The sequence below is a fragment of the Ctenocephalides felis genome, unplaced genomic scaffold, assembly GCF_003426905.1.
Source record: "Ctenocephalides felis isolate EL2017-DRISC unplaced genomic scaffold, ASM342690v1 CF-g0.4_SCAFFOLD_01941, whole genome shotgun sequence".
Classification (NCBI taxonomy): Eukaryota; Metazoa; Arthropoda; class Insecta; order Siphonaptera; family Pulicidae; genus Ctenocephalides; species Ctenocephalides felis.
Window position 1 is genome coordinate 1 of NW_020538095.1, and position 12798 is coordinate 12798.

The 12798-nt window shown below is 29.0% G+C and overlaps 2 protein-coding genes across 2 annotated transcripts; one reads left to right on the top strand and one right to left on the bottom strand.

The window, feature by feature from the left end:
* Positions 1–178: 178 nt before the first annotated feature.
* Positions 179–4342, top strand: LOC113380211 (ankyrin repeat domain-containing protein 29-like; the record flags this gene model as incomplete). Its single annotated transcript, XM_026619600.1, has 5 exons — positions 179–277; positions 540–638; positions 2465–2662; positions 3648–3743; positions 4166–4342. Coding segments are annotated over 5 exons (669 nt in total), but the record flags the coding sequence as incomplete, so codon positions are not given.
* Positions 4343–5178: 836 nt separating this feature from the next.
* LOC113380210 (ribonucleases P/MRP protein subunit POP1-like) lies at positions 5179–8033 on the bottom strand. Its single transcript, XM_026619599.1, has 3 exons — positions 6079–8033; positions 5683–5997; positions 5179–5502 (listed from the first exon to the last, which is right to left on the bottom strand). Exons 1-3 carry the CDS (start codon positions 7813–7815, stop codon positions 5179–5181), a joined length of 2376 nt encoding a protein of 791 aa, XP_026475384.1. The 5' UTR covers positions 7816–8033.
* Positions 8034–12798: the final 4765 nt, after the last annotated feature.

Below are 12798 nucleotides of genomic sequence, written 5' to 3' on the forward strand. Positions count from 1 at the left end.
TTCATATAAAAATTCTTTTGTTTATTACTTATTTGAATCACAACTAACGCATACTTTATTACTTAATTAATTCATTTATTAAAAATTTTGAAAAAATGGAAACATTTGTGATTATAGAGTATTTTTCTCTATAATTAAAAATTTGCAGTTTAACTAATTGTATGCCATTTTTATATAGACTGGTACAACTGCATTATTCTTCGCAGCTCAAGGTGGTTATTTAGAGGTTGCAAAAGTTTTAATCGAGGCCGGCTCACCTATTGATTGCCCTAGCATAGTAAGTTATTATTCATCTACATAAAAATTTATTAGGCACTCAAACCACGGACAAATCCAAAAACTTGGATTATTAATTAGTTGATGAAACTGGTTGAGAATCGAGATGAAAATGATAAGATTCCTATATTCGTTATTAGAAGTTCACCATTTGAACAAAAACATAATTTGAAAATAAAAATATTACTTCAATTTAGAAAGCTTTTTCAATATAATTGATGTCCAAATTAATGCATGATAATAAAATAATTATTTTTCTGCAGGATGGAGGTACGCCTCTCTTCGTAGCCAGCCAATGCGGTCATTTGCACGTCGTCAAAGAGTTACTATGCATGGGCGCCAATGTCCACGCCGCTATGACCGTAAGTTTATATAATATAGTTTTTAAAAAAATAAATTTTGAGAACATACCATCTGTTTAAATACTAGTATTGATCGCGGAGCCAGCCACCCATCAACCTCGCATATCTCAGAAACTATTGAATGTTCCAACTTTAAATTTTGGTCACAACCTTGGTAAAGTATAGTGACAATCTGTGTCAAGTTTCATCAAAATGGAATTATGCATTTTTGAAAACGTACAATCTATCAATCAATACTAGTATTGAGAGCGGAGCGAGCCACCCGTCAACCTCGCATATCTCAGAAACTATTGAACGATCCAACTTTAAACTTTGGTCACAATCTTGGTAAAGTATAGTGACAATGTGTACCAAGTTTCATCAAAATTGCAGATCGCATTTTTGATAACATACCATCTGTTTAAATGTTAGTATTGAGCTCGGAGCAAGCCACCCATCGATCTCGCATATCTCAGAAACTATTGAACGATCCAACTTTAAATTTTGGTCACAATCTTGGTAAAGTATAGTAACAGATTGAGTCAAGTTTCATCAAAATCGTAAATTGCATTTTTGAGAACATACCATCTGTTTTAATACTAGTATTGAGAGCGGAGCGAGCCACCCATCAACCTCGCATATCTCAGAATTTATTGAACGATCCAACCTTAAACTTTGGTCACAATCTTGGTAAAGTGAAGTGACAATCTGTGTCAAGTTTCATCAAAATGAAATTATGCATTTTTGAAAACGTACAATCTGTTTCAATACTAGTATTGAGCGCGGAGCCAGCCACCCATCAACCTCGCACATCTCAGAAACTATTAAATGTTCAAACTTTAAATTTTGGTCATAATCTTGGTAAAGTATAGTAACATTGTGTGTCAAGTTTGATCAAAATCGCAAATCGCATTTTTGAGAACATATCATCCTATCTTCACCTGAAAAGGACAAGAAATACATGTCACTTGTCACAACCGTATCCAACGTTATAATTACCGGTATTTGCTGGTTATTAACGACTGATGTTCAACTTGCAGCAAAATAGCAAATAAAGTGATCTATCTGTATACAAGCAACAGTTATAATTAAAAGAAATCAATCGGAAAAACCTACTTTTGACTCTTTAGAAGCATCGGTCTACAGTTAATGTTAACGTAGGGCGCTGACTGAAAGCAACAATAGGAACTTCTTCGAACAAACTTACTACATCTTTCCCTTTGGCTAATAAACCGAAACTCTAAATTATCTGCAGAGAACAAATTACTATTGTATAAGTGTGTAATGAAACCAATTTGGATGTATGGCGTAGAGTTATGGGGCACTGCTTCAAAATCAAATATTGCAATAATAGAAAGAATGCAAAATAAAATTCTAAGATCAATTCTAAACGCACCATGGTACTAGACAAACTTTACAATACACAATGACCTGAAAATGTTAACAGTCCGGCAAACAATACAAGAGCGTGCCTTAATCCATAGAAATAAATTAGAGATCCACCCAAACCCAATAGTTGCAGACATCTTACTACCGCATGATAATAGAAGACTGAAAAGGATATGGCCATTCGATTTTATGTAAACTAAGTAAGATATATCACTGGATTATCTTATATAATACCATACTTATTTAAATGTACAGTTTAGCTCATAGAAATTATTTTTGTATTTCTGATTGCTAAAATAAAGTGAAATAAAAAAAATCTTTCCCTTTGGACCCTTTCTCAAAATCAGTATAGCTGTTATGACGACTGTCACTATCGTACCCTGGCACAACCGTACCCATCTCCCCACTAACTTAAAAATTACAGTTATGATAGATATTAATTCAATCTATTCCATTAGGATGGGGCAACCCCGTTGTTCGTGGCGGCTCAAAATGGGCATGCATCGACCGTGGCGCTATTACTTGCGGGCCGCGCAAGGGCCGAGGCCCAGAGGTCTGACGGCGCAACCGCGCTCTGGATCGCCAGTCAATGCGGACACGATCACGTTGTGAGATTGTTACTTAAAGAGGGAGCGGATGTTAATGCAACTAGACATGTAAGAAAATATAGAAGTGATTTTAAACACTAATTTTAATAATAAATGTCGTCCAAGTTGTTTTCCAATATTAAATTAAACTTCTACTAGAGAAAGATTTACTTCGAAAATGGATCTTTCAGTTATCTACTAAATTACCAACCGATATTGATATAATAAAAATTTAAATACATTTTATTTACAAGTTATGACTGCAAAATTCCATTAAAAGATAAGAAAATATAAGTATAGAAAAATCTGTAAAGATAACCATCAGTATAGAAGCGGTAATTTTACAATAAGTAAAGAAAATGAAACATTAATTTAATTTTCTTTCGCTCATAATAACAAATGTAGATTATGGATATATAAATATACTTTTTCGGCAGTGATATCGATCTGACGAAACCATCGATAACTATTATTCAAGGCTAGTTGGTGATTTAATTAATTAAATTCACAATAATAGAACTCAGTTTAATGATTTTCCATATTCATAGCCGTTCGAAAGAAAATCTTACTAAAACTTCAAACAAAGATTCGATTTCACCTTTATATGAAGAAGTTGAAATATAAATTATTCAAAATGAAATTTTGTAATAATGTTTTATTATATTTTCTTTTCTTCATGCACAACAGAAAAATAATTGAAAATTGTAATGACTTTCTATGAGGTTTTATAAAATATCTTATCTTATAAACTAATTATTCTTAATATTTCTAGCGAAAGACTAATTGAAATTTGATAAACAATTTCATTTCATACACGCAAATACCCATAAAATAGAAATATACAATAGCTTGTATAAGCACTTTACTAATTATCTTAATTTGTATTTGTATTAATTTGCACTTTATTAATTATCTTATGTTGTATATCACCATACAGTGGTTGTTTTAGAAAATTTTGCGATTTATAAAAGAATTATAACGTAGGCTGAATTTAATACAATTTTGCAAATCTCCAACTTTTAAATCCTAAACTTTCACTTTACATCTTTTACAGGATGGGGCCACTGCATTGTTTAAGGCGGCTCATAAGGGTCATTTCGCGGTTGTCGAGGAACTCTTAAAGTACAAACCAAATTTAGGGCTACTACCGGTAATTATTATATCAGATATATATTTTTTCGGACTACGAATAAAGCAAATAAAATATGATAAGTGTTAATTGCTCTTTAAGTTGCTGTACCCAAACTTTTCTCGCTGAATACTATTAATAGGTAATTTTAGCCTATCTGTGTGATAAAACCATATTCTTTAATAAAAATATTTTTGTAAAATTCGGATGCAAACAATAAAAATCTCTACCCTCTCGAATGTAAAAAATAGTAAAACAAATGGTTTTCTTCCCAAGTATTTTTAATTATAATCCTCTACTTCAGAAGTTCCACATATGTATGGATATTCTTCACAAACACAATTATGTTCGAACCCCAAACCCCAAAACTAACTTGCACCAATGTCCATTGAAGTTACTATAAAAAGAATAAATTTTAGTTTAGTTTAAACTCACCATTTCAGAATGGTGAGACCGCCCTGCACGGCGCATGCCTCTTCGGCCACCTGACAGTGGTAAAACTGCTGATAGCAGCTGGTTGCGACCCGACTATATGTAATCAGGACGGTGTCACGCCACTAGAACTCGCTAAAGAACACCGTTGGACTGATGTCGTTCAATATTTAAGTAAAAAACTATAAATACCTGAATAAATATTAAATTAAAATCGAACTCTAGGAGTTCCGTATTAGGTTATTTTGACAAAGGTTATGTTTGATCGTTATTTAGGTTTAATTGTTGGATTAACTCATATAATAGTATTGAAGTTTTAAAAAGGAATGTTTTCTTCAAAGTGAAGTTTATAATTTATTTCATGAATATAAAAATCGATTCACTTGTGAGCAAAATCATTTATCATCAAATATAACTCATACCTTCTTAGATTCAAAGTATGAAATCTTGCTTAGAAATACATTTATATAACATATATATATATATATATATATATATATATATATATATATGTATAATATATAAAATGTGTATGTATATAAATAATATAAAGTAATATATTACATATCTGAATGCTTCAACAAAGAGAACAACTAATTGATAAATATTTATAATTTAAATTTTGTTATGATGTATAATAAATTATTAAAAAAATATAATTATTTGTTGAATATATGAATCTATATAACGTTGTTTAATTACTAAAAGAAATATTATTCAATTAAAAAAAAAGTCTTCACTATTTAAGTGGCCTTCAGTTATGTATGAATAAAATATAATAAAAACATTTATGTAATAGACTTTACAACATATGTGTGTTGTTTTCACATACGTATGTTAATCTTTATAATTTTTCTGATTCGGTAAGGAAAGATGAAGATGGAAAAACCAAGTAAATAAAGCGGTTTTATATTATAAAAATTTATATTTTGACTAAAATATAAAATAAATATTTTTCTTTCTTATAATTGAAATGAATGTGTACTTTAGATTAAAAATATACAAAAAAAAAAAAAAACATTCCTCATGTGATAACATTAATAGATGCAAATGAATATTTCCTAGATGTTGTATTTCTAACTAAAACTATATTATTACTAAATAAAGAACGCAATTGAATCAAAGATCTTAATGTAACAAACCCTAAACACAAGCCAGCATGCTGAGTAAAACTAAAACCACCTTGTGTGACATACCCCATGACTTCTCTAGAACACTGATTTCGAACAGTGGATATTTTTTCTGGTAACCACAATTCTTTCATTTTTTCTAATTGTGTTTTAACTAAAGACTCGCTGCTGAATTTTGTTTTACATTCAGTTTGTTTTTGTAACAACTTTCCATAATCCTATAAACAGTAGGAATTAAATTTACTTTGTAAAATGACTGAAAATGTATTATTGCAAACAAGAAGAATAGAAACTTGAAAATATTGTAGCACTGGGAGTATTGGCATCTTAACTTCAAATCATTTTAATTATTTTTAAATTCAAAATAAGGGTATGATAATAAAAATAATTGTAAATACCTTCAAATCTCCATTATAATTCTCCTGAATTGATTTCCTAATCAACAGTCGTTTTCGTTTTAATTTTTTCAACATTGCTAAATGCAAACGTCGTTCCAGACGTCTTTTGTCCCTGTTTTCATCTAAATGTACTTTTTCAATTGGTATTTTCCCATATTCTTTTAGCTTATATAGTTTCAAATCACTAATTTTGGGAAGGCAAATTATTGAAAAATCTTTGCATAATCCTTTTTTAACCATTGTTAAATGAACTGGTATTAAAAAATTTGAGTTAGCATCTAGATTTTTAATTGAAAATTTTTTTTCAAGAAACATCTGCAAAGAAAAGAATTATTAACATCTAAATTATCTTCATATTTTTGTAATTTTTTTTGTAAATAAGTAAAGCAAAGTAACCTGTAAATCATTTAACAACTGCTTATCCCTCAAAACTTGGAAGTATTCATGTTCTATCCCGGCCCATTCATTAATAAGTAAATCCCAATGGCATTTGAAGGGACTATTGATACCAATTTTTACATAATTAACTCTTTTAGAAGGTGGTAATCTGAAATACTTTTTTCTTAGCTCTGCACTTATCCTTTCGGCTTCATTTTTACCCGCTTCAGTATCAGGAAATAAATAGTGTTGCTGTGATTCAAAACATATGCTTCTACTCTCTCGTAATCCACCAACTCTTGCTCCATGATTAATAAGTGAAATCCATAAAGGCATTGCATAATTCGGTGGAACTATTATGTCCCAACCTGATCCATATCCTAGCTTAGAACATGTAATACTTGGTTTTTGAATAAGTATTATTGGTATAGTTTGCAAGTGTTTACCAACTACCCCATTTTCTCCTGGAACTAAATTTAACTTGCTTTTCATTTTACATATTTCCCCATTAGACATCATATCATTTTTAATCCTTTCTCTTATTCGAGAATCCCAAAGCGGGCTTTCACATAAATCAGTTGGTATTTCAAATTCATCAATAGTATTACTACCAGGAGTAGCTTTTGTTCGTTTTGTGCGGTCTAGAGTTCGTGGATCTAGAATAATCAATCCTAAAACCATGTGAGAACCTAATTCAGAAGGTGTGGAAACTTCTTTTATAGAATTCCAAATTAGAGTTTGCTTTTCACAAATTTCAGTTGTTTCATTGTCATTAAAATATTCATTAGCCCAATTATTCTTAATGCAGTGTTCTAATGGATTTCCAATTTCCTGGAGTGTATCTTTTAAAACAGCATTAGATAAAGGGCCTGTTAAAGTAAATCTATTTAAAGCTCTAATTATTGTTAATCTAGTACCATCGTTGTGACAATACTCAGTATCAATTATATTTTCATTAATATTTTGGACTATAGTTAGATTGAATAATTTTAAAATCAGTTCTGAAAGTTCACTAGAAAATGAGGGATGAGCAAAAATCCATAACTTTTGTGGACAACCATCAGAAATTGGATTCCACATAAACTGAACTTTACCAATAGCTTTATATGGATGTTCATTATGTACGATTTCAACACACCCTTCTCTATTACCCTTTGCAAATGCTTTGGCACCAAAAGTTAAACCAAAATTTGAATTTGTTATAGTTTTTAATTTAGATAGTAAATAATCTCTTTGACCAAACAATTCAAAGCACGTATAATAAGATATATCTTGTAGTAAACAATGAGCATTTGTGGCACGAAAAGCAGCTCTGAATGATTTATCACATGAAGTTTCAGGAAGCTTAAAGCCCCATCTTTCTACCATGTGGAATCTTTTGGCATGCCAAATATGTGTCTCTAACCATTGCTTAGTTTTCTGTCGCCTTCTATATTCTAGAACAAGATTTTTTGGTCTGCGTCTGTAGCATCTTGAAGGTCTTTTACTTGGCGGTGGTAATCCACTCTTAGCTAATTGGTTCATGTGACCTTCTCGTAATCTAATTGGCAATCTTTTAGAATTATGACTCATTACTCTGCGGCGCATTTGAGGTGGCAGTTTTTGAAAAATAAGCTTTGTTGTAGATGGATTCGATATTGAATTTTCCATCGCTATTATTTCTTTTTGCCTTTGAGTAGCAAAAGCAAGAAAACTCATGTTTTCTGAAATTTCCATTGGTACTGATTGGCAAACCGGGCTGTCTTTTATTTCCATTTTGTAAATACTTTGTGTTATTTGAATATCAACAAATTGCCAAATCTTTATGCCCTTCTAATGCCTTAATGATCAAAATACACTTATTTCTTATAAATGTCTTAATGTTATATAACTATGTAACAAAACATTTAACAACGTCAATTAAATAACAAATCACATTTCATTTAAACTTAACATGAGTTAATAATTTTCTTTAACCTATTTTAACAACTGTCATTGAGGAAGCATGGTTTGATTTTGACGCAAGCCGGTAATTATTTTTATGCAGTTAAATTTATCTTGGGCACGAACCTTGCCCAATACTGCCAACATAAAAAAATGTTTAACGTTTTCAATACCAACACTTTAAAACAAATGACATGATTGTTAACGATAAAATCAAGCCAGTGCATCTGCTTTATCTATTAATTAATAATAGATATAAATATCTTCGTAAATGTAATAGCAGAATGCAAAAAAAAAAATAGCATGAGCATATCTATTTTACCATGAATGATTTATTTCTTGAACATAAGGTGAGTAATCATAATAACAAGGATTTAATACAGTTTAATACTATTAACGTTAATAAACACCGATGGCGAAAGATGAGTTGAATTCGAAAGATGAAATATCAAAAGTAAAAATAAACATTTCCAAAAAACTTGATGTTGTTTTATACAAAAGTCCAGGTTTGACTGGGACAGTCCCGGAATTCCATCTTCTGTCCAGGGTTTAAATCTTTTGTCCCGGGTTTCCCATTTTTCGAAAATTAATAGGTAAATAAACAAAGTTATAGAAAGAAACGAACATGTGCTAATTATTTCAAATTAATTATGAAGAAAATTAGATCGAATTTTAAAACAAGACTCATAAGCGAAAAATACATATATAAATAACGAAAAATATAAGATATAATATAGATGAAAAAGTATTACATATAATCAAATAAAAAATATCTTACTAAAAACCCGCAATTCTGATATAGAAAAGATTCATAATTGTATCACTAAAAAGCTGCATAGGATGAAATATCGAAGCGCGTAAGCGCTGCATCGCCGTCCAACATACAAACGATGTTACGGAACACAGAGAAATGTAAATAAAATTTATACATATTATTAAAATCTCCAAAAATTATCTGATAATTTGATGTGCATATGTATAATGAATATTTTTGACCGCCAAAAGGCATTTTTTTAAACTTTTTTTTTATTAAATCTCCGAAACCGCAATTTCAAAAAAAAATGTCGATATAAGTAAATTGTTTTTTAAATTATTAAAATCGGAAGCCCAGTTTTCTTAAAAACTGAGTTACCATTTTTGGCACTTTTTACCCCGTATCTTAGGAACGGTTAGACCTGCCTTTGCCAAAAACTAATTAGCACGTCGGTTGAGTCGAAATCGGTTGATTCGTGTTCTTGAAATTGTCGTCAAAAATTGTATCCGCGCACACACACACATACATCCATTTTTTTCAAGGTATGCCACAATGTTCAAAAACCTCTGAAACGTAAAGATATATAAAAATTTTCATTTTAGATTTTCATTGCGATTACTATAACTTACCATACAAGAAGTTAATTAAGAAAATATAAAAACGTTTAGCACAAAATGTTCGGTCATATTGTCAATCGGCAATTATAGAAGTTTGTATAATAAATCTGTGTTCATGAATTTTACTCGAATTTAAGATATTGATGAGTAAATATTGATTTGACTTGACTAAAATATTAAATAATCTGAGATTTGTTGATATAATAAATATGAATATTAATAACGAAACCAATTACGGATGAACTTTCAGTTTCTTTCGATCCCTACTACCGCGGTGGTATTTGGTATGGTGGTATGGTCATAGTAGGGATTAATTTAAAAGCGGACCTGATGTCTTGATTTACCACACTGTTGGCATTTCGCTTTTATCAAGTAAGTGAGTTTTTAGTTATTTGTGTGAATTTTGTAATCATCGATACATCATAAGGTATAAGTTTAAAAAAATAGGTATCATTTTCTATTTATTAATTTGCTATAACTGGTGGTAAAATGAATTCATTAATGGTGGTAACTCCTGGAGAGCATTTCCATAAATAATTAAGTGTATTTAATTATTCAATACTTTGTAATTCAACGATGATTTTATTAGACATCGACTTTTTTGTACACTTTTTTTTGTTTTTGGATATAAAATCATGACACACTTAATCTAACTTGGAACTAATTTGCTCCAACCTCTATAATGGCTTGGTACATATAAATATAAGATAGCAGAAATCCATAATATTTTTAATTGGGAAGCAATGTCGAAAAATTGACTAAAAATGATATTAATTACTATATGTAATCGAATCAAAGATCATTAAAGATTAGTAAAATGACAATCGATAGTAAAATAGTTATAGAGTAAATGAAAAAAAATAAGAATAATAATGAATGCACTCGAATACACCATGAAACGTTACATTTTGGACTTATATGAATCTTTTAAATCATCTATGTATGGTTGCACTGTATATTTCTTCTTTTAAACATTTCTGTGAATATTTCCTACTTGCCAAATTTTCATTAAAATTTGAATTATATATATTTAATACTAAATATTTGAATATATAATTAAAATTCATTATTGATTCATCTACACGATTGCTATTAATTTATGCTACGTAGAGGTGAGAGAGACTAACCAAAAATCTTAATTTTTATAAAATAAGAATATAGAAATTGTCTTAATTATAACGTATATAATTGAAATTGCTTTTTAAGGTTTTACTTTGTGTGTTGCATTGATAATTCAGATTTTTGCTTTTAAAAAAGTTTTTTGCTTATGTTTTTTTTCTTCGCAAAAAATGATTTGTGTTTATAATCAAGTTTTTATTAAGTTCTTTGAAAATCATCAAACTATTAATTTTGAAATTAATGTCTTAAGAGCCTCTCTAAACAAGATTCTTCGATGCGTTTTCATATAATATTTTCCAAATGATATAAAAAATAATACCTGATAACAAATAATAATTTCGTATTGTCCATGTAAATAATTGAAGATGAACGTAAACGAAATCATCATCTATTTGCATGCCAATTTATCAAACAATGGCAATAATCATCGTAGGCCAAACCAATTTGTATAAATTCAATAAATAATATTATTAGTGAAAACAGAACGTATATTTCGAAACTTTATATACTCACATATATATTAGATATAATATATATCTAACGAAAAATTTCTTCGAAATTAAACTAGATTTATCTACTAATACATGATATAATTTTCATGTCGTCGATATTCGCGATTAAATTATTTTGATACATAAATTAAAATTTCTATCCGTTTCTTGACTTTATTTTGTTGTTGTCTCATTTAATAATCGATTTTTGAATTGTGATTACCAATTTTATTAATCTACATATTTTAGTTTGATCGTAAGGTATGATTTGATAAAGCTCTAATCCCTTAAATCAAAGGTATTGTTAAGAACAAGGTTGTATTTCGTATGAAAGGTATTTATATTTTGGAGCAATTTTCAAATGCTTTAAATTATAAACTCGTAAATCAAAGAATATTGCAATAATTTATCATTTAAATTGAATCAATTCTCAACACGCGCCTGATTTGGATCTAATAAAAATTAAGCGAGCGTTGTGCCATTCCAAATTAAATTATTCATTGGATATTTGCACATTTATTGCAAATAGAATGTTTAATAATTTATTATGATTTCATATACCACGACATATTCATAAATAATGACTTTTGAATCAAATTTGTCTTAATTCAAAAACTTCGTTTTTTCAGTATTATTATTTTATATATCATTATGATTAGTGCATTAAATAACATATTTATAAAAAAATAATTAGGAACTTGGGAAATAATATTTGGAATGATACACATAAGATGAATATTTAAATATCATATTAAAAATGTTCTTCAGAACTCAGAATATCAGAATAATTAAATTATAGACAACCTGATATCAAGCAAGAGATTTAATTGAAAATATAGATGAAAATATGTTTGCATGTGAATTTCTGCAACTGCTACATTAATATTTAAAGTGAAAAATATATTATAACTATTAGAAAAATTCTAATTTGAAAATATTTCAAATTAAAATAGCAAAACCATTAAGTTGTCGTCTAAAAAGCGGCATTGTTGAGAAGAGCTTCATCATAACAGCTCATAGAATTACAAAAATGAATAAAATAACAATTCAAATTGTCATAAAAACAAACATTACCTACTAAAGGTATTTTGTCAATTGGTTTTCATATCATTTATGTGCAAACTGAAGTCTTTAAAGTCTTACAAAATATCATATTTTAAATAAAATTTTGCATTTGCTATTTAAAACTTACTCCTAATATCTTATTTTTAAGATTGGTTCCATCAAATTTAGATAATAGATATAGAGAAAAGTAATCTATTAAATTTTTCTTCTATTCAGCACTTTAAAGCTCAAAATATCATGATAATTTAGAGTAATCTTCTCTATATTACACTCTCCTATATAATTATATAATTTTCTCTATACGTTTCAAAGAAAGGTTTTAATTATTGGAAAGAAATCTAACTATATACTGTTGTGTTGTGCAACCATCTATTAGAATAGACCAACCAATAGATACCATACAATCCATTGGGAACAAAATTGCGAATATTAATTTAAAAAAATCCGTCGAGGATAAGAAAGATAAAAATGATATAAATCAATTATTTCAGTTCATATACTTCAGACTTAATCGATTAGAGAAAAAAAATTATTTTGCATGGTTTTTGAGTGCCAATCAGACGGAGAAGATCAGTGACTAAAAAACATTATCGTTATAAAAAATTAATAGTTTCAATCTATGTAGTGTGTGTACATATACATAATAGATTTGTATAGGTGTACGTTCGTATAATCCATGTTCCTATATTCTTGTTTGTTTGGAATTACACAATAAGTACGCTGTGAGAAACTCTTGGATAGTAACCTTCAATTGAGCTAATCAACTTTG